This window comes from Lates calcarifer, linkage group LG5 (assembly GCF_001640805.2).
Source record: "Lates calcarifer isolate ASB-BC8 linkage group LG5, TLL_Latcal_v3, whole genome shotgun sequence".
In the NCBI taxonomy this organism is placed as follows: Eukaryota; Metazoa; Chordata; class Actinopteri; family Centropomidae; genus Lates; species Lates calcarifer.
Window position 1 is genome coordinate 23,365,845 of NC_066837.1, and position 22,962 is coordinate 23,388,806.

General features: G+C 42.1%; 1 protein-coding gene across 2 annotated transcripts; it reads right to left on the bottom strand.

Moving 5' to 3' along the window:
• Nucleotides 1-246: 246 nt before the first annotated feature.
• ccdc85al (coiled-coil domain containing 85A, like) lies at nucleotides 247-22,741 on the bottom strand. Of its 2 annotated transcripts, XM_018664792.2 has the most exons (4): nucleotides 22,018-22,741; nucleotides 19,549-20,650; nucleotides 3,942-3,999; nucleotides 1,406-1,569 (listed from the first exon to the last, which is right to left on the bottom strand). In XM_018664792.2, exons 1-4 carry the CDS (start codon nucleotides 22,261-22,263, stop codon nucleotides 1,551-1,553), a joined length of 1,425 nt encoding a protein of 474 aa, XP_018520308.1. In that variant the 5' UTR covers nucleotides 22,264-22,741; the 3' UTR covers nucleotides 1,406-1,550. The 2 variants fall into 2 exon arrangements, with proteins under 2 accessions (XP_018520307.1, XP_018520308.1); XM_018664791.2 differs by lacking the exon at nucleotides 3,942-3,999 and having other exon boundaries at nucleotides 247-1,569.
• Between the last annotated feature and the right edge of the window lie 221 nt (nucleotides 22,742-22,962).

Sequence of the window (22,962 nt, forward strand, 5' to 3'; positions counted from 1 at the left end):
TGATCAGGATGTGAAGGAAGGTGATGGGTGCAGAGGAAGGAAGACTTCTCTGTTTCATTTGCAGTGCTTTCACAGGAAATTCTTTCCAGTTTGATCCTATTGTCTCCCATCTGACAGGATGAGACAGGGAACATGTGAGGGTGTCACATTTTACATGTGCATGTGTTTTAGCCAGAGCAGGATTACTTTAGTCCAAGCAGATTTCTCTTTCTTGCAATCACACTTAAACACTAAACAGAAATGGTTTATTCTTTATTACAAGTATTCAAACAGCTGAGAAACAACTTACGTGACTTATTGATTTGTTTCCTAACCTTAAAATTAGCTTTACATGTCCAATGTGACCTTTGACTGCAGGGTCAAAGGGTCAGCACACACTCACCTCCCACCTTCAGCACACTGAAATAAAATCTGAACAAGTGATGCACTTTTACATAAAGAAGTCTGTTTATTATTTGATATATATCATATGCATCTTCATATAATAGTTCTAATACCAGTGAGTCAAAAATAATAATCATATAATATTTATATATATAGATATATAGAAAACTAATCCAATAATCTACTTTTTACTTGGACTTTACTTCCTTGTAAAAAACAACATGGAGAAACGTATAATCTTCTCCCCAGCTTCAATATAGGCGCTTTAAGGGAGCAAAGAAGATAATACAAAAAAGAAAAATTACACCTGAACATTGCATCTTATAGAACTAGAACATCTGTCAGCAGCTAGTAATGTTGACCATCTTGGTTTAAGACACAGGAAAAGGTTGTTGTTTTTTTTTCTTTGCTAGAACATCTTTGACAAACTTGTTTTTGTTTAGTTTATAACTTTAGTTGAAATTGCTGAAAAAGTTCAGAATTTTACGAGGAAGGAGAGGAGACGATGGCAATCATGTGATCAGCTGGATTTGGAGACTGAGAGACAATTCATTACACCAGTCTCATTACACACTTTGGATGATGAATATCTGAAGATGGAAAAGTGGAGGGAGAGAGCAGAGAAAATGGGACAACAGTGGGGCTAGATGAGGGAAATAGAAGAGAGAAAGAGGGAAGAGTGTAGGAAAATAGTTTAAGTTGAGAACAGCAGGGTATGTGCTTCTCCACCAGTGATCTACATTTGTAAACAGAGAGTAGCAGCACCAACAGTGCAGAGTCCTCTCCATCTCCTCTCACTGATCCCCAGCGTCCCTCCCCTTCTCTCTGGGTGCTCTCTGGGAGGTAGCCGTGTCACAGTTGGCAGGGAGAGATATCCACTCTAATCCATTTAGCTGTGGCAGTCTTCACGAAATTGTACCAACCATACTAAGTAGCATTCTCTCAAGAAACTCCCCTCCCCTTAAACTCTCGATATGTAGAAATGAAAAAATGGAGGCAGGCTGTTTCAGGGCTGTGGACATGGATGAGGCCTTGGGCGACAGACCACGTGGAGCCGTGGACAGCGGCGCCCAGTGGCCCTCGTCTCTATCAAGGCCAGAGACGCAGGAGGGCTGTACCGCTGCGACCCCTCCTCTGTTTGAGGAGCCTGACTGGTCAAGTTGGGGTCAAGAGGAGGCATCAAAGCTGTACAGGAAAACAACAAGAGATATTATTAGTGCGGTATGACTTTTGTCATGCATTACTGAGTCTTTGGTTGATTTTATAAACAGGAAAGACTTAGGTACAAATGTACCTGAGCCACTGAATGCCTGAGTTTAAACTCTAGGCGAGTATAAGGATGTTCAACAAATCTTTTATAAAGTGTAAGCAAAAAGTTTGCAACTAATTTTAACTAATGGTAAGTGATGGTCAATCAACTGTTTACTAATTATTTATAGACAGTAATAAAATGCTTTACAAATGTGCATCAAGCATCAATCACATTAGTCACAAATTGCATGTCCCAATGTGCTGCTTCTTAGATGCCCAAATTCAATCAGTTTTTCAATTATGTCAAAAACCAGTAACACTGTACTTTAACCTTTGCTCTGTTAATAACTATGTTGTAGTGTGTTATAAAACATTTATTGAGTGATTATATACTCCTATACAAATTAATAGAAATAGCGGCACTGGAGTACAGTGTTACTCAAAAGGGGTAGAACAGGTAAATCTGTGGTAGCAACATGACATCATAGACAGTGGAGAATGTATCAGGTTTTATTGTTTGTGCTTCAATTAACACAGGTATTTCATGAGGAGTGTGATGGTAATAGCACCATTAAATGGATTGCTTTAGGATGCATTACTCAACTTCATGTTGATTAATACTTAAGCAATAGCAGCACAAACAGATGTAGTTCCACCCTAATTCTCTTTTTTAACAGGAGGTATTTGACTTAGTGCTACTGTCATAGTAGGAAAAGCACAGGTGTTTCTATCAACATTAACAATGGTTCTGTTCTGTTCAAGCGTTTCAGTAAGTGATAACAGTGAGCCAGCTTGCACAATACCAGGACCCTGAACTCGAAGCAGGGCAAATGGTATACAGAAATCATTTAATTCGGTATTTACAGCCACATTTCTTACTGTGAGATGTGGAATGTCTCCTGTGAAATCTTGCCCGATAAGTACAGGTCACCTGCCTCTCATACCAACACAAATATAGAATTTAATCTTGAATTGAGTCTCTTTCTAAGGGGTGGGGGTGGGGTGGGGGGTCTTAACAATCCATTAGGTCTGCAGACGTAAACGCTAATAAGTTGTTCATGAATGGATCCAGATGCTCTGTAGCGCTGGAGGATAACCACCAGGGATTTTTCACAATCTGGCACCCCAAAAGATGTTCATGGCCTCTTACTGAACCATTAAGTATGAGCGAATGATTTATTAAGCAAAGATAAAGCCATTAGTTACAACTTGCCCTGTTTTTTTTATAGGTGGATAGATAGCTAAATTGACAGAAGCAGCAATGATCTGTGTGGAGAATCAAATGAAAGAGGCAGAGAGTTTGAGTGACTAAGATGTTCATCACTGCAGGCTTTTGTGTTGCTTATCAGTGACAGATCCTTTTGTTCCTGCCTGCGTCTGTCTCCACCGCAGTGGAGAGCCCAGGGACGGCCACGGGACCTGGCTTCAGTCTGCATTGTTAGCACATCCTCGTTGCTTTCCTCTGAGCTCACAAATCATCTACTGACGCAAAGTACACTTTCTTCCTCTCCTCACCTGAGTCATTGATATTTTTGTTTGAAGTAAGTGGGAGTGGGCTGAAAAAGCACCGGCACAAAAGGAGTGATGGGGTGAAAATACTAATGTGAAGGAAAAGGAGGAAGATGCTTTCATCAAAAAAAGCCACCCTATATGGAAGGGCGATCATGTGTGCTGTTATACATGGCAGTGCGTGTGTTCTGTGACAGGAGTGGCTGGGAAGGGGGGGTGGGGGTACAACTATTCTCTAGGGGGAGGTACGTCTTGTCTTGCAGTCATTAAATATTAACACAGCCATCTCGCCCTCCCACTGGGGCCTGATTGAAGATGTAGGATGGCACACAGGGACAGGATAGGGTCACCTCTAACTCTGTAGTCCCACTGTAAACCCACTGTGATTACACCTGGGCCAGAGCAAGCATGCAAACACATTACTCATCTGGGGCCGGCACACTGGACTAAGCCACTGAATGACCCTGCAATGGCAGGAGATCACAACAGAATATGTTTTGTTGATCACCTTCTGATTAGCAAGAGAACAGAGTGAAAACACTCCTGTACTGTTATTATTTAATGTATATCACATTTACCCTCCAATCCAACAATTATCTCTAAATTGGTTTCAAGTCTCCAGCTAAAGGAAGCACTCTGTATGGTAAAATAGAATAATGGGGGCTAATTATGGGATTATGGACCCTTGTGGAAAGAACAGACAATGACCTTCATTGGCTGTTCTTCTTCTGTCAAAGACTCTAATTAACACAAAAGAGGTTTCTGATAGAGAAACAAGGTGGCGGTGGGGTTCTTACCTGTCCCATAGCTTGACATTTCTACAGTTGTTAGTGCAGCAGCCGGCTGATATCAAAGCTGTGACAAAGAGACAGGAGGAAAGAGACAGGGGAAGAGACGTGTTTTAAATGTGTTGTTTTGACAAAAGAAGAGTGCCTCATTAATCTGGTGATTTAGAGTTGACGTCTGTCTGTTTAGACTGCCAAAACAAGGAAAAATGACTCATAAATAAATTATGTAGATGGAGTGCTACCAGTTGTTATGCTGTCAGTGTAAAAGGTGGAATTGGGAATATGTTTGTTATAGAAAATGAAGAAACTGTTTGACATTTTAGGAAATAGCCTACACTTAATTGAGAGTTAGATGAGAAGATTGATGCCACCCTCATGTTTGCATGCTAAGTACAGAGCTAAACAGCATGTAACTCCATGCAAAATGACAAAGTGCTGCTGTCACATTTCTCTTCCTGGTTTACACGATACAAGAGGTTAGAATACACCCTCTGAGCAGCATTACTTCTTCAAGACAGTCTGGACTCTACAGAGAGCTGCTATTGGTAAGTAAGCAAAGCAAAACATTGGTGTTGGTTTCCATCACTGGAGACAGCTCTTGGTGGGTGAAGGAAGTTTGATGCTGAAGTCTTAGCATTTCCTCTAGACTGGGAGGTAAACAACTGTTGGCAATAGCAAAAATTTACATAGAACACCTTTAAAGACGATAGATATAACACTTTAATTAGTGGGTTTAAAGTGCAAGTTGGTGCACTTCTTTGAGAGGAGCTAGGCTAGCCAGGCTTCCCCTTACTTCCAACCAAGAAAGAAAAGACATGTATTTCTTTCTATTTGTATGTTACATCTAATCAGACTCTTCTTTTAACATTTCTTCAATAAATTCAAAGCATTACATGATAAAAGTAATGAAAATAGGTAGTAAATAGTAAAAGGAGTATCAGGTCCATGGCCACCACTTTGTATTCTGTTGTATGGAGCAGCATTTACAACTTTTCCACATTTCCCCATCGTCTGTTTCAATCTCTGCTGCAATGGTGCAAGTGACAGTGAGCAGAGCGGCAACAACCTTCACAGGGTGGCTTAATGTGAATCACAAGCGTGCACACACACACACACACACACACACACAGAAATGCACACCCACAGGCAGACAGATTTATCTCCACTTTAATCATCAAGTGTGTCAAATCTTAGACTAAAAGATAAAGTGAAACAGTGGCAGGAGACAAAGCAGGGTAGACAGTAAGACAAAAAAAACACCAAGGATTTTTTTGTTTAGTAAGTGACAGACTGAACAGCTTTGTCCACAAAGTTTAGTCACGCTCTCTCACACTCTGATAAGTGTAAGACATCACACTCAGCTTTACTGCCCTTAAACACAAGACAGGCTCTTGTGTTTTCTCTTGACTTTATCTTGACGTGTTTGACCACAGATTTCTTTGCTACTTTATTTATTTATGCCTCCCAGGAAAAATCTTGCTGTCCAACAAAATGGTGTTATTCTAAAGCTACTTTAAAGTACAGGATATACAGTATTTGCTCTCATACTTTACTGGCTGTGTGAGCATTTCTGCTCAGGACTTGGTTTGGTAAAGCTGTGGAAAATGCCTTTGCCTCAAGCGGTCTACTCTATAAGAAAAAAAATGTTATCCCTCTTCACCTCCTTTGCCCTTCAAAACAATTCTTTTATTCCTGCTCCCCTGCTTGATATAGCTCTCTGTCTCTCTTTCTCTCTCCACCAACAGTTTCCTCCCCATGAGTCCATAATCATGTTTTCAGCACATTTCCTCTCCTTGGCGCACCAACATCTCACATTAAAGATTCATAACGCTCTTGTGACCGCAGAGTTCTGCAAAAGATTCCAGGGGCCACCATCACTACGTTCCCCACCCCTCCCCTCATTCTGTTTATCTTTGTGGGAAGGAGGGGTGAAGGGGGGGATAAGGCAAGATGGCGCAGAGATATGAAAACTCCTTTAAAGAGTTTGGGGTGGGGGGTGCAGCAATGGGCTGGAGGGTATTTTCATTTGGGGGTCAGGGTGTGTGGAATGGGATTGATTTTCACAGTTAAAGCAGAGCTCATAGACCTGCTGGAGAGCAATAAATACACAATCACATGTATCTCAATTCTTCCTATAACACACAAACACAAATGCACAAACAGTCCACAGGATGCGCAGCTGATAGCTATTTAGCTGATACATTTGAAGGCAGGACTTTGTCTGAACATGCTCTGGTGGATCGATACAAATAAAGAGTGGCAATAGCATCACAGCAGTTTCTGAATGTGGTTTTGAATTGATGTTGAAAAAAATGGCATCAAACAGTTTATTCATTTTGTGAATGAGCTAATCCTTATAAGTCAGCTCTGAATTGATGCTGGTTGTATTAGAACAAAATTAAAATTAGGCGAAGTACCCAGTGTACAATGTGATTAGTTCCAGATGTGTTCCAGATGAATTTTCATAACACACAAATGGTGGGTGCCCTTCTGTTCCCGAGTACAAAGACTTGTCTGGCATGTCCAGATTAATTTGCAACCATGCTTGATAACTTTCATTCACTGTAATAGAAAGTGACGTTAGTGGCGAATAGAAGGTTTCCAGAGGAAATGGCTTTGCTAAATGTGTGTTACTGCAAAGAAGTACACTATATTACTTGTGGGAAAGAACTACAGTAGCCCAAGCTAACCCCTCATACTTCTTATGCTTTCCATGTGGAATCACCATAGTGCTGCGTGCATTTAGCCTCCATAGCTAACGCGTAACTATAAATCTAGATTAACACACTAACACAGATGGGAAACTGTGAACACCGATGATGTGCAAGTCCACGGTAACAGACGACAGACGAGGTACTGCAGCTGCTAATATGCTAATCTGTTATTTTAGCAGTCTGACTGCTGAACTGTTGGTTGTGTAAGCTAGTAGCCTACAATATTATCTAATAGACTACACAGACTGTGAGCGGTACAATGATACAGTCTTTTTACTATAGTAGCAAGGAGTTAAAGTCATGACATCAGGCTAGCCTCTGTATCTCAGTGCAATCTGTCATTCAGAAGTTCTTTAATCAGTCTTTGAGAAAAAATTGAGAATATTCCTGAGGTATAAAAAGAGGACGCCAGTTTGTCCTCTTTGTATACCTCAGGAATATTCTCAAGTTGGTATAAGAAACTGAAATATTCATGATTTTAAAAAAGTTATCTGATGATTATTTTGTTAGCATACAGCTCCCGAACTTTACAAGCTCAATTCACCAATGCAAAAATAAATAAATAAATAAACATTTTTCAAGGTTTTTGGCTATAATCTCAATCAACCTATAAAAGCTTTCACGTCTAAGTCTGTGATGACTCTATGACTCTTGTGAACTTGCTTTTTTGCAGAGCTGTGAGGCTTAGGGCATAGGGCTTGTAGAAAATGGCGTTTGGGAAAAGAGAGAGTAAGTGTTTTTTGTTTGTTTGTTTGTTTTGTTTGTATTATCCTTATCTAGAAATATGAAATGAGCCACATGACATGCCACAGTGACTGATGCCTTAGGCAACTTCATCTCAAACAAAGACACCTCAAGTCTACCAGGAGCGTAGCTGATAGCTGTTTAGATGGTACATTTGAAAGCAGGACTGTGTCTGAACATACTCTAATGGATCGATACAAACATACTGTGTACTCTAACAGTGACATCGCAGCAGTTTCTGATTGTGGGTTTGGATTGATGCCAGAGATCTGAAACATGAATTTATGTTGCTTATACTAGCACAAAATGAATATTAGACCAAGTGTCTTCTACGCAATGCGATTAGTTGCCAGATGTGTCCCAGATGATTTTTCATAATAAACACATGTCGGCAGGACCTTGTCATCACCCCGCTGTATGAACGGTGGCGCCCCTCTGTTCCTCAGCTCATTACCTTGTCTGGGACGTCCAGATCACTTTCAAGCTTGGTTGATATTTTTGTCTCATTGCGTTGTTGTTTGTGTCAGTCTGACACTATGGCCGCTCTGACATTTCAGTACTTACATCTGCACTGTATACTGTGCATCTAGTGTATAAGATGAAGACAGCCAGGAGCATGGAACTTTTGAACTGACAGCTAGTAGAAACAATACAGTTTCTTGTTCATCGTATCACGCTAACTCAGCTCTCGGTCTTAGGACTCTAACCTCGACAGCTCAAGCACAAACGATTAGCTTAAATGGATTTGCGGCAGTCACACACTCACAGGTCACAAGATTACAAACTGCTGTCTTGTGATGGAGCAGTCCTGTTAACACACACCAGCCATGTGCCAAAATCCAGAGAATCCCTTTAAAGTGAACTTGATCAGTGTCTAATGACAGTTGCTCTGAATTCTAACCAGCATCTATGACCTCTTCAAGGAGAGTTATAAAGTGAGAAAACATACAGCACACTTGGACAGTGTTTGTTGATTTAGTTATGGGCAGGGCATTAAAACCTAAATTGGATTTAACGGGATGTGAGAGATGTGAGGAGGGAAAGGGGTTTCGTTGTGGGTCAGAGCAGTATATAGATAATGTGATTACTCCAGAATAATGTGGAGCCTAAGCTCCCTTAAATTCCACCTCTGTACACCAGAGCTCAAGTGAAAGGCTCTAAATTTCTTCACAAAGAGATCTGTGAGATTGGCTTGGGAGAGGCTGCTCCCATACTGAATAAATCACTGTTACAAATGGGGAACCTTTTTCCCTGTGCAGCCAGACACCAGTTATTAACTCTATATAACTCGTCATCGTACAGTTCATAGAAGAAGGTGTGAGGCTCTTTAAAAGGCAATGTTAACAAAAAAAGATTTCTTTTGTTTGATGAAAAACAAGTTTGGGAAATTATTCTAGGAGGCTGGGATCTGAGAAATAACAATAAATTTTCTGAATGACTGCTGTATAATTTATTAAACTCAGTAACTGGGTTGTTATTGATGTCTGAATCAAGCCAGTAAACACATGAACCTGCTCTCCGCAAGGCTGTTCATCTCTCAATCCTCTCTGATCTGTCAGTCCCCCACCCCCCTCTCCTTCTCTCAATTTACAGGATCAATGCAAGGTAATTTCACATGGCCATTCCCTCAGATCTCCTAAAAATCTGCCACATAAATTATTCAGGCTGGCTGGGCAGGAAAGCCTGTGGAGATGCATGGTAGAACAGTGACCTTCCGTTTAGCTAGCAGTCAGTCAGACAATCAGAGAGACAGGCAGTCAGTCAGTCAGCAACGATGCCTGGCAGGAGTAGCTACTTGTCTTAACGTCCCTGAGGCAGCTGCAGTCAGTGCTGTTATATGCAACTCTGGAGCATGAGGGGAAGTTCTGAATGCATAATACAGAGCTTCTGCGTGGCCATAACACACACACACACACACACACACAGGGGAAACAATATGCAGGATATTTATGGAGTCAAGTCAGTGTTTGGTCAGTAGCTAACAGTGACTCACAGAAAGGCCCAGTCTTGTGATGCAAAGTCAATACCGCTACAGGTCTGGGGAATTTCATCTCTTTGGTCTTTTCTGCTGTACAACACTGTACCACCAACATGCTGATTGGCTACACTGGTTGTCAGTTATGGATGCATTAGCTGGCCTCTCAATACAATACAATTAAACTATGGGTAAGCTCATTTCTATTTTAAAAAATGAAATGAAATTGAGGTGCCATTTACATCAGCTTTTTCAAACCCCCCAACAAAAAGTCTGTCAGAGGATTTCTTGCTTTCACAGTTTTTATATTTTCTCCAGGCCTTTGTGAGGGTAGTTAAAACAATGCCAGGAAATACTGTAATGTTGATGTTGGTGAATCTCTTGAAGGAATTGCTCACTCAAAATTGTTCTCTTTCCCTGTGAGAATTTGAAGAGAGCGTCAGTACCGCTTTCATATCTGTGTTCAGTATGGAGCTAGCCTATCAGTAAGATTGACAGCATGGGGAGACAGCCTGGTTCTGTCAAACTTCACAAAAAATATCACTAATTCACATGTTATATATTGTTTGTTTACTCCATACACAAACAATAATGTAAAAATGACAAATTGTGTATTTACAGGGACTGGATAATCCACCCTGTGGTTAATGTAATGATTTTAGAATGGCACCACTCTAACTCTTAACAACTGGACTCATCCATATTACAGTGTAGGTATACAGCCCCTTTTGCCCATTTGCTTTCCTCTCGAGTGTATTTCCTTAAGATTTTCCGATAAGAAAGTGGTGACTCATTGCTTTGAGGAGAAAAATGAGCTTTACAGACTCACATTACTGGTTGAAAAGATGTTGTCTAACTGCTCTTTGTTCTGTTCTTTTTTATATGTATTTTATGCTGATAAAAATGGGTTTATATCCTCAGAAATCCTGACTAGTATCAGTTTAATGACATTTGTATCATTTAAGCTCCCATTTGTTGCAGATGGGATAAAAATCCATGAATGAGAGAGCAAAAACTGTCATGCTGCTGTAATTAATGCTAAGTGTCTTCTGACTACTATGTAAGTGCTGTAATGAAGTGAGTGATGGCAGCAGGTAGGAACAGGAAATAAATTGAAGCCCTGGTATCTGGAGTGTTTCTCACTGTGAGGATGGAGTAGACTGTGGACAGACGAGGGTATGAAACTCTCTGAAGTAGAGCTGGATAATTGGTGCCCTGTAGGTTGATAAACCCTACAAGGGCTGTCTATGTGTGTTTTCATGTGTGTGTGTATGTGTAGTTATTTTGCCTTTGTGATCTCAGGGATGTGAATACGCATCTACATCAAAGAGGGGAGCATACTCCCTCATACATGGAGTATAGGCATCACATTGTGAGTCTTACCAAGAATTCTCATGTTTTGTAGCAATCATACACGTGCTCATTTAGCATGATAGATGGGTGCTAAAATTTAATCAACGACTTCTGTAAGATTCATATTTAAACAGAAGAGATCAACTGAATGGGGAAAAAAAATAGAATCCACTCAGAAAGATTTATACAAGTGAGTGCTGTCACAACATCAGCCCTCAGCTCTTCTTTTGTTGCCTTTGTCCTCTGTTTTCAACCCCCCACATCATCCCACCAACATTGGGTAGGCCCGAACTGTCAGTCACACATCATCTGCCATGATGCTCAAAGGTAAATTAAATATTTAAGCGGACATTTTGCAAGATAAACTGCTGTTGTCCTATTTTAACATGTCACCACCCATCAATCCTCAGCGCTGATGAATAATATAACAGCTTGTGGAGGATTGTGTGTGTGTGTGTGTGTGGCTCAGGTTGGGCGGGGACAAAATGCAATATTGGTAATTTCACCAGCCGTGAATGATTTTAGACTTTTGAATTCTTTGCTGCTTCGTCCAGCACGAAGGGCCTCTATTTAATGACTCCTGTCTTCTCAGCCCCTGCAAACAACTGTCCTTTTGTAGTTATGTCATCTTAAAGAGTCCTTTGCATTCAAGTAGAAATAATGTGCTGTATTGCATCAGATATTCAAATAATAATAATAAAAAAAAAAAAACAGTTGTGGCAGTTTCAGTACGATGCATTGAAATATACAATTTAGGGAACGTTTCGTCACATAGCCTGAAGGACGAGCTGACATTAAGACTGGTGCACAGTGCCTTTGGGGTTACATCTACTGTAGGTGTGGACAAGAATTTACATTTTCTTCTCTTAAAATACTACACACGTCCCACACAGCTCTTCTCACATTAAAGAAGTGAAAATAAGATTTTTAGCACTCTGTCACACAGGATAACAAATATTACATCTCCTGAATGCAACTAGAATATTTAGAGTAACATACCAGCACAGAAAATCTACCGTATTACATGTTTTACCTGCAGCCAAAGCTCTCACAAAGCCAGATGAAAGAGGTAATTAAATGTACCTTTTGCTGTAACAGTAAGGGAAATGAGCCAGTCAGTCTGGAGCAGTGGGGGGTAATGAAATTGATTTCAATATCTCTGAGAGGAAATCTCACAGACCAGAAGACATCGCTGAAAGAGAACTACTAAAAGATAATGATATAAATATAATGACAGTGGTGCCAATCATTTCATGTTGGTAAGATCAGTCCATTCATCCGCAGTAATGGGAGCTGTGCACATGCCTTGCTGTCATCCTCATCAGGGAAAACATTACATCAAATGCACATAATGCACAATATGGGCAGGAGATAAATTTATGCCCCAGGAAATGGATAACTACATCCTGGGTGTTGTGAAAGGGATGGATAATAATGTTGTCAGCTGAGGCGCTTTTGACATGTTATGTTCCTGATATGTTATCACACTTTTTATCCCTCCTTTAACAGATGGTGGGGCTGTAAAAATCATCACAGTGATGGCAGCAGAAAAACAGCTCATCACTGCTGCTTGACCAGTCATACAAATGCACAACAGACTGGCACCACAGAAAAGCTACCTGCGCTTTAATGTGAGACTGTAACTTCTAACAGAGGAAATAACACTCTCTTCCTTTTACAAATAAAAAGTTGGATTTTGTAAGTATAAAATGCACCAGTGCTCAGTTTCACACACTCAAGGGTTTTAGCAGTACAGCTTTACTTTGTATGACCAGTGATGTCTGGTGCTAATGTTAGCTAACTTTAAGTACATGTCTTCATCTATCTGTTAAAGTGATGGCTTTTCGTCCTTGAGACAAAAATACAAAAATTACATAAATATTCATCATGGCGTTATCCAGACATGGCAAGACATTTACGGAAAGTTACACACCTAGTACACGAAAGCGAGCAATTTCACTGCTACAGACCAGTAATCATTTTTATACACTTTTAGAAGAACCTGACAAACTGCTTAAAATGGGCTCATTTACAGTGTTTCAAGTGTTATTCAACTGATTTTTAAGGAAAGGAAATGTCACCATGTCCTTTCACTAAAAAATGGTTCTGGTGCTTACTCAGATATGAGACTGCTGTGAAAAAATGATTTAACATTTACATTACAGGGGGCTTATTTAAAAGGTAGACATTGCTGTAAAACATGTCAGAATGCACCAATGGGTTCAGTGGCAGATGTTGCCTTGAGACTGACAAAGCTGAACTAACTTGAAGATACTCATTTAAATTTCTTATTAACTCACTTGGACTGAACATATACTTATTTAAATAACCCATGAAACTCATGCAAGTTTCTTTTCATTTCATGATGATGATCAGTGATTGAAAAAAAGATGGACGCCAGTTCTCACTAGAGTCACAAAGTAAACTACCTCTAAGCTGCCAAACATCTAGCTCAATGAAAGCCTGCATACAGCAAATGCACTCAGCCACATCTGTCCAGCTCCACTCTCCTTCACTCCCACCTGATCACCTGATACCCTCAGACTGCCAGCTCTCAGCATGACACACAGCTACAGACGAAGTAAATGTAACATAGCTAAATGTGGTTACTGCTGGTGACTTTGGGACTGACAGAGGTTCCCTCAGGCCCAGTCCTGGCCTCGTACATGGCAGCCACTCAACTTCCAGTTAATTACCTGGCCTAGCGAGTTAATTTCCTCTCAGCTCAGTGGGCCGTTCCCCGTTGGCACGGCGTAAGAGGACAAAGACTGTTCTCCATTCCACTGGGTTTGCGTGTCTACCGGATGACTGGGGCTACTGTGGAACATTTGTCACATACCTCCAGGGTCTGGGCTGGAGCGACGCTAGTACATGCCAAGCAGCCTCCATCATAACTCATACAGCTACTTAGGAGCTGCTGGTGGTGGGTAGAGGGGGTATTTGATATTTGGGAGCATCCTACAACAGTTAACTGCTCAATATGTTCATCTTCTGATTGAATGATCTTTCTCTTTAAAGACACAGAATAACATGTGAATATTGGAGCATCCAGATAATGTGCAGACTCATGATACTGTAAATATTCATCTTGCCTGTTCATCTACAATACATAATCTGTTTGCTTTCATCTCCATAATTGATAATTTAGCTTGTCAAAAACAATTTTTGTTCTCTTGTCAGACACATTTCACACTCCATTTCCCATTGACATTACTCTTATTGTGAGTATTTGGCTGAAATGACCAGTGTAGGACCAAAAATAAGTCTGTATTGTATATGTATATCACACAGCAAAGAGGCAATGAATGGCTCTTTGCTCTATCCAGGAGGAGCAAGCTTTACAGAGACAAAGCTGACGGTGGCTGGATTAAAAACGACAATGATATGCACCAGAGGAAGATAAACAAAATGCCTAATCATGCACTCCTTGGTTAATGGCTGCTCTGATGGCCTGTAGGCAAGAATGTTTGGGATAATTGGTCTCAGGTGTGATTACAAATTCAAATGCCATGATAGTGTTAAGAAGTAACATTTTCCCCTTTGCGCAGCTGTGATAAAGACATCCACCTCAAGAATAGCACCTCTCTAAAGGTCTCAACTCTAACTATCTTTAGAGGTTTTAACCTGCTCTCATTTCTCTGCTGTTTTAGATGATAAAACACATCAAGCAGGGAATACCTACTTGATGAATAAATGAAAAATTTTAATTTGCAGAAAGATGCTGATAGAATCTGAGGATTATGTGCCTGAACTAGTTGATCTACATAACACCATACCACTTTAGCAAGTTCACAAAGTAATGAAAGGTAAAGCTGGGATAGTGGCAATACAGATGAGGCTGTCTGGTAATAATACTAATCCATTTGAGTTACAGCAGCCTAATGCTCCCTCAAATCCTTTCATGCCAAGCAGCTGTGACAAACATTTGAGTTTCTTCATGCCGCTTAGGCTGCAAGGCGTCACAATTTGTCAAGGGGATGCTTTCCATCCATCGGACTTGGCAGACGAGTGAGGAAGAAGAGGATAGAGTGGAGTCAGAGGACGAGGAAAAGATGCATTACTGAGAGGAAGACAGAAAGAGATAGAAAGAAAGACGGGAAGAAAACAGCTAGTAATCCACTCAAATACTTCCTCAACCCTCTTTCCTCAGCTCAGCCTGGCAAACTAGCACATCCTCTGGCCTTCTCCAGAAAGAGGGCTTTGTAATCAGAGTTTTCTCTTTGTCAGACAGCTGGTTGTTCACACTGGCAGCCAATTAGGATGGAAGGAGAGAGGAAGACAGAAAGAGATAGCCTGGCTTTCTCAATGACAGTGGAGAGGGAGAACATTATCTGAGGCCAAAGCTTCAGTGATGATTTCCTGTTGCACTGACAGGCAGCAGCACTTCTAAACAACAGCCGGAGGAGCTGGATAGTCTGAACTGATGCTACAATTATAAAGATTAACAGAATCAATGAGACAGCACGATGATCTTTGCTAATTCATTTAGATATGGTATGCTCAAGAACCAAGCTGCCAGCATTTGTCAGTTCTCACTAAGTCAAAAACACCAAATAGAGTAAGACATGAATATGCAAAAGTTCACCAAATACTTCAAATAATTCAGGTCCTGTGGAAGAAAAACATATAATTATTAAATCAAATGTTTGCTCAACCCCTCCCATAAACAGAAATTCTCCAATCATAGCTTAGCTTATCTAACAAGGAATGTCAGGCCTGGAAGGATTTGATTTCTCCACATGCTGAAGTGGTGACTATCTGTAGTTAAAGCAGTATTTGATATTTAAAGTGTTTTGGGGGTGTTTTTTCACAGCCCTGCTCTTTATTGGATTTGGGGAAGTTTACACTTCACACACACAACCCCAGCCAAACTCATTACCTGTGATAATGCTGCTTCTGTCAAACTCATTAATTCTCTTTCTCGTGCAAAAGTGACATATGAACAAAGCACTACTCTGGTTCCAAACATGGATTATGTTAGAATGAAATACCTGTCAGATCTCACATTTTTCCTAATAATGTTAGATAGAGCTAACTAGCACTGCCTTGCAACACAACAACAATGATGTTTCAGCATTATCATATATGACGATAGGTGACCTTGTCATGTGGTTTTCATTTTAAAACAGAATTTTGAACCAGTTTATTAATTTACAGAGTTAGCGTTATGTAGCTAACTAGCTCCAAAACTGTTAGCAACGGTTGTCATTTCAGGCGGCAAAATTAATGGTTGCTGGAGAGAAGCATGTTTCCCAAACACATAGCTTCAGAATTTCAAGTGGTAAACCTGCTACCATTATCACTGTAAAATACATATTTGCCATGCAAAGCCAGTGCTTGCTGTGTGAATGTGTGCGTGTACTTGTATTACTCGTATTGTGGGGACATACTTCACATGTCACATGGTGGACGCTCGTCTTTTGTGGTCAAGTCCTAACGTAAATCATTACATTTTGTGATTCAAGGTAAAATTTAGATTAAGATTAGGGTAAGGGTTAGGCTTAGGCAAGTAGTCATTATGGTTAGGGTTAAAGTAAGTCTCCAGGAAATTAATGTAAGTCAATGTAAAATCCTCTGAACAGATGTGTGTATGTCATTGGCATCACAAGGGCAGAGGTTCTCCCACTCACTGAAGTGTCTTGTTTTTTCCCATGTGGCCTTTCTTTCTTCTCCCAACCATCTGAGCAGCTTAAGCTAATATGCAGAACTTGTGATTGCTAAAGCAGAAAACACGATTAAGTCTCTCTTCTTTTTGAAAAAGACCCTCTGCAGTGCAGAGATCCTATAGACTTAGAAAATTGTCACCCCTCCAGTGTGGGTCAGGAGACTACATTGTTCATGGCTGATTATCTGTCACTAAGAGGGAATCTAGCCCATGGAAAGATCTATAATCTATGCATGTAGTGCTCCTTGAATTGTCCAAATGCCTTTAGTTAAACCACGTAGTGTTTTTCTGGATCACGCCTTGTTGAGATAAGAGAGTAAGCTTATTTGGGTTTTTTGTTTCTGAACGAAAACTGAATATCTGTCATGTTTTACACAGTAAAACCAAGAGTGTTTTTAGTCATTGTGGGGTATTCCTTTCTCCTGGCTTCAAATATAACAGAATATGTGTGATAAGCTTGCCAAAAGATGCGACAGCAGATTGTATTAAAAGGCTGCAGAGGTCACTGTTGTTTTGCTTTCATTTTGGATTTTGACAGAAATGTAAATGGCCTGAGCTTCAGTACTGTCTGGTGTCACATGAACACGAGACTTTCATTTGCCTGAATAAAAACCCTACACTGCTACAGTGACCCTGGATGGGGCACTTTAGCGCATCCACCCAAATCACACACACACACACGCAAATACAGAAAAAATGAAATAATACTGTGCAAAGGGCTTAGAGGATAATCCAAGCGAGTGGAGTGTACTACATCGTCACAGGAATTAAATTCCCTCTTCGTCCAAAAAAGGACATGGCAGTAAGGATGGGTGATACACAGACATGGCCACAAAGCTGTTCTCTTTACTTCTCTTATCTTGCAAAAGTCTTTCTCTGTATCCATTCATCTTTCTTATCCTTTATTTTCTTCACTGCCTGTACTATGATTAGTTTGAGTGGTGTTTTAGCGTAATTTAATCCATCAACAACAGACACGTGGTATATTTGCGTTTAAGTCTGAAGCAATTTATTCAGTGTCTGCACCACAAAAGCAAACTCTCCAACCTCTAGCTAAGTGTTGATTGCATGTCTTGATCTAACAGTAAATATTGTGTTGTGACACTTGAAGTTAGTGTCCTTGTCAGGTCAGCCGAGGCACGGTGGCCCTGTGGGGACATGTTCATGAGAGATAAACAACCATTCTGACAGGCGAGAAGCTATGATATACCAATATGACACACACACCCACACAGACACACACACACACTGAAACTGCTCTCACACACATGCTTAATGAAGTCTTTATGGACCTGGTTAAAGGCTATTTGGTGTGTGCTTTTCACTCTGAGCTAAGTTCACAGCAGTTATGCCACAGTTGGCAAACCACCAGGCTCGAGGGGCAGTGAGTGCCCTGTGCACTCACAACATTTTCCAATTAAGGATTTGTGAGGCATTAACGTGGCGTGGCCTTTTGCAGACATCATATGGGTTTCAGGTTACGTCAAGATTGAAATCTCTCTTAGAGCTACAGAGAGCACAGAGGTCTAAAATAGAAACAGAATGGGGATGCAAAATTGTGTGTGTCTTTATAATAATCCGGTGCAATCCGTAGAGATTGCAAAATGGCTAAAGAGAGCATGCTTACTATGAGACTGTCATTTCTGAGGCTACTGTGTGGGTACTCCAATGATTTAGTGTTTTAATTTCATATTGTCGAACTCACAAAAGACAGTTTGCAAAAAGAATGGTCACAATTAAAGCAGCAGGGGCAGCAATATTCTGACTTTTAGTCTGCAACATGGGTCCAGCCCCAAAACACTACATTTCCCATAATGCAACTTGATATAGTTTCTTCATCAGAACCTCCCCTTCTGATGAGAACCTCAAACCTCAAATTCCACAGATGCAGATGCAACAGAGGTTTCCTATTAAAAATCTGTAGTCTCCAAGCTCAACCTGAGATAACCCTGATGATACCATTGTGACATTATTTTTCTGGTTTGATAAAAATGCTCTTGAGCCACAGATGACATTATAAAACTGTATAAGTGTGAGTAGTACTCCCTGTAGTAAACTCATCTTTATGTGTAAAATCTAATATTAGCAAAGATAGCACACTCTGTAGCCAGTACTGTAATTTGTGTCTGTAACTGTCTATTTACAATGAAGCATATCAATCCAAATAGCAGATAGGCATAAATGACTCATCATTCAATGACTATAGTTCACATTCTCACATAACTATTGACATACCTTCATGAGATGTAATTGAAATCCTTCCTGTAAGTGTTGGGTTTACTCCACTCTGTGTAGACTGTTTCTGTTTCTCTTGTAATTTCAGCCACATATTGCAAAGTCAGGCAGATACTTCACCTTCAGGAATTTGTCCTTTAGCTTCTGCCAGCTCTGTGCCACTCAGCACTTTCCCCCCCAGAAATCATTATCAGCCACTGTGGGGTATTTAAACAGCAGCCAAGTTGATACTTTAATATTTCTTATTCTCTCTGACATCCTTAATTCACACTGATCTCACTGAGATGGACATAGCTGCAGCAAAGATTTGGGGGTACTTCACTGTCTACTATAAGATGTGTGTGTGTGTGTGTGTCTGTGTGTGTGTGTGTGTGTGTGTGTGTGTGCGCGCGTGTGTGGGGGTTTTGTGCCACCAGCTGCAACGTTACACCACAAGCTGAAATCTGAGCATGGATCATTTGAGCTGAATCTGTTCAACTTAGATACAGAGCATGTAAAATAAATATTCCTGAACCCCTTATTTTCTCTCTCATCCACTGAGCCAACCCACATTCCTCTTGAGGCGCCAAAAAAAAATCAATAACGCTGTAAATTTTGCAGCAGTCAGAATGAAGAAGAGTATCACTTTTTTTCTCAATCAAATAAGGGGATTTCAGATCGCACAACAAATCTCCTTGTTTGAGTTTTTACCCAGAAAAAATTCCTGACCTCTGCCCTATTGCATCCTTCTTGTACAGAGAGAAAATATTCAATTAGCAAAACCTTGAGGGGCTTTTGTCTGTGCAGCTTGAGTCCATGAGAATTTGGACATGGGCTTTTTAGAAGGGGGTGATGTTTATTAGAAGAAACAGCATGATCACATGCACTCACACAGGAATACTGCCATGCACACACACACACACACAAACACACACACACACACACACCTACCATTCATGCCATTGTAGATGCTCCGATGATGTGGTGACAGCTCGTCTCCAGCTGGCCTCCTCTGCCCGTCTCTCACAGGGCTGCTGAACTTCACATGGTCTGGGCTCATACTGTACTGGTGCCTGTGAGTTTCGGGGCTGCCCCCTGGGACCACACAACCCTTTTCATGGTGCTCGCTGGTCCCTAAATGTGCCTGTCGGAGCTCAGGGCTCCCACAGCCTGTACCGCTAATGCTGCTCCTGTGGTGCCTCTGAAAGAGCTCCCCGCTACCTCCCTGGCCCAGGAAGTTCTGCCTCTGGCCCAGGAGGAGATCAGAGCTGTGGTGCTTGGGGTGCTGCTCTGGACTGCGTCGGCCCACATTCCTCCCATATTTTTCCGGGCTGAGGCCCCGTATGACTCGACTGTGGTCAGGCACAGATATGGAGCCGCACCGGGGTCGGCTGAGCTGGGGCAGGGTGTACGGGTACTCCAGGCTTGTACTCCGGTGGCGCCCAGCCGGGTGCTCAGGACTGGACACCTCCCTTTCACCTCCACTTCCTCCTATTCCACTGATGCTACTACACCTGGGTTTATGCACAAGCTCAGGGCTCCCTTTTTCCCCAGCACTGCCAACTCCACCCACTCCCGCAGCCAGGTGAGGCTGTTTATGGTGAGGGTGATCGGAGCTGTCAGCGCTCCCAGCACTGGAGGTGCTGCTCCCGTCCCCCACGTCTCTCATAAGGAGCCCCTGCCCAGGCACCAGCAGCAAACTATTCTGGCTGTCTATGGAGTTGCGGCATCCTCCCATCCCTACACCCACTCCACTTCCACCCACCCCACTTCCACCTCCCCCGCCACCACCTCCCACCCCCTTCTCCTCGTCCAGCAGCAGGCAGAGCTCCTTCAGCTCCAGGTTTTCACGGACTACCTCCTCCTGTCGAAGCTCCAGCTCCTTGAGCTTCTGGAGATAGAGAGTCACCTCTTTGCGCATGATGCTGGCACTGTATCGTCCCAGGCGCTGCCACTCCCTGGAGACACGCTTTCCTTTTTGGCGGTCATCGTCCAGGAAGCAGCACAAGTCCCTCAGCTCACGGTTGTCCTCCTGCAGCTTCTGGTTAATATCCTGAGAGGAAGAGAAGGCAAAAACAAGAGGAAAAGAGAGATGTGTTAAACTGGGCATTAGGCCCCAAGCATTGGGTTGCATCAGAAATTCAGATAATGCTAATCAGCACAGGAGGAGCACAACTGTGCTTTTCATTTGAAACAAAACAAAATAGTTTTTTTTTCTATTAACTGTATTCCAAAGTAAATCGCTGCAGCCATTGTCCAATTTCAATCCACTTCGCTGCTCTTTTAGATATCAGTCAAATGCTGTATGCAATCATAATGAAATGAAATCCTAATCCTCTCTGTCTTTCCCATAAAAGCACTGACTCACTGTGTACAATTCAATGTGAAGTACATAATGTAGTGAGAGACCTCACACAGAATTAAGACTGGGTTAGGGTGGTGAAATCATACACCTTGAACATTTTATACCAAGCAACCTTTACTTAAACATACCTTTTTCACCTCCCTCTTCCCTCCACTATCATTCTGTAATGTTTTAACTCTCCCCTTTCCTTCCTCTCCTGCTCCCTCTCTCTCTCTTTTTTATCCTCCAGCTATTTCCTGTGTAATTAGGCAGCTTGGATGGGCGGAGAGGTGACCAGGTCTCCAAGAAAGGCAAATGATCCTCATGTGCTTCATCTGAGGTTACCTCAGGCTGTGTCTAAGCTTTAACTGTAAACATTGTGGACATCGTACTATATTCCTCTTATTAGCAGTGCAGGAAATGAAGGAATTGGGTAAAGGTTACTGAAAAAGAAAATGCCTGCCTATTCTTTCACAGCAAATGCCACGTTGCTCTAAAGGCAAATCACCCTGCACGCAGACACATTGATTTATGTGCAGATTTTATTTTTTTAGGAATGTAAGGTGTGCGCAGACACAGAGAGATCTGGACGCCAGATTGGAGCACTGGCATATGAACAGAGCTGTAGATTTGCAGAGGGGGAGATGCCCTCCTTTTCAGTATTAGGAGGATTTTGAATTCCCTACCTCACTGGCCTGCTGTACTTTTACTTGCCCTGTGTTCTATAAGCTGATTTGCAGAGATGCATTTTGTGTCCCTTCCCTTGTTAATAAAACTCATTTAGATTTTTAAAAGCCTGAATTTCCCACCTTTTCTGCCAAAGTTAAATGAAAGCTATTAACTCTGCCTTAGGTTAAGAATGCACAAGAGCCTATGTGAACACAGGCTCTTTATACGTTCACAACAGATCCTCATACAGGCCTACACAATGGCAAAATGAACTTCAGCGATACCATCTATTCTCACACGGTGTTTGCTGAGGCGCTCGCTAGCTGAACATCCCTCCCGCTATGCGCGTTCTCAGGTGCGCTCCAAACCTATGATCTCATCCTCTACCAAATGCGCGCCCCCCTCACCTTCAGCCCCCTGATCTCGTTCAAGTGAAGCTGGAGGCTGCGATTGACCTCCCGAATGAGATTCCCGTGGTCCAGAATCACGCTCATCTTGTCGGCCTCGGACCGCCTCAGCCGCCGCACCAGATCCTCCTTGGACCACTTGAGCAGCTCCTCGTCTGTCAGACCGGAGATGTCCTCCGCTGGACTTTCAGTCTTCGCTATCGACAGCTGGAGCTGGGGCTGGGGCGGCGGAGTCGCTTTCTCCATTGGCACAGCTCCTCCGGCACCGACAAAGGGCAGAAAATATTCAGAGGCTCGTTGGCAACCTCTGCTCGCATCCGCTCCCCGGTCGACTTAAGGGTGGAAACCGGTTACCGTTTGGAGATCAGTTGCATAGTTTGGCCTTTTCTGTTGCTCTCGACACCTCCACTCTCTCTCCTAGAGCAACAGCTGACGATGCCGGCTCCTTGCGAAACAGTGGAGATGATGCTCTGCTGTCTTATCCCTGCAACATCCTCACAGCCCAGGTGGATTTTGTGCAGCCCGGCTTGCTGTGCGAGTTATCGCCCCGGTTTTAGGATCCGAAATCAGTCCCAAATGTAGCCAAAGTGAGGGGGAAAAAAGCTTCGCGGACAGTCGCTGCACACACCTGCCGCCTTTAGGTTGAGCACACTGAGAGAGAGGGAAGCGAGTCCGCTGCTGTACACGACAGAAACACGGAGAGAGAAGGAACCCCCCAACCCGCTCCTCCCTCTCTCTTCTCTCTCTCTCTCTCTCATCTCTCTCTCCCTCCAGGGATTTGTGCCAGACCAAAAATACAGCTTGGTTACAGCGCCACCCAATGTTCACAATCATTGTCAACAAGCTGCTGAGTTCAGTCCTTCCCAGTTTTACTTTAAATTGAAGAGGGAGGCTTCCCTCAGATTCCAATGCCTCTCACATTTTAGCACATTTCAGACGCATGAC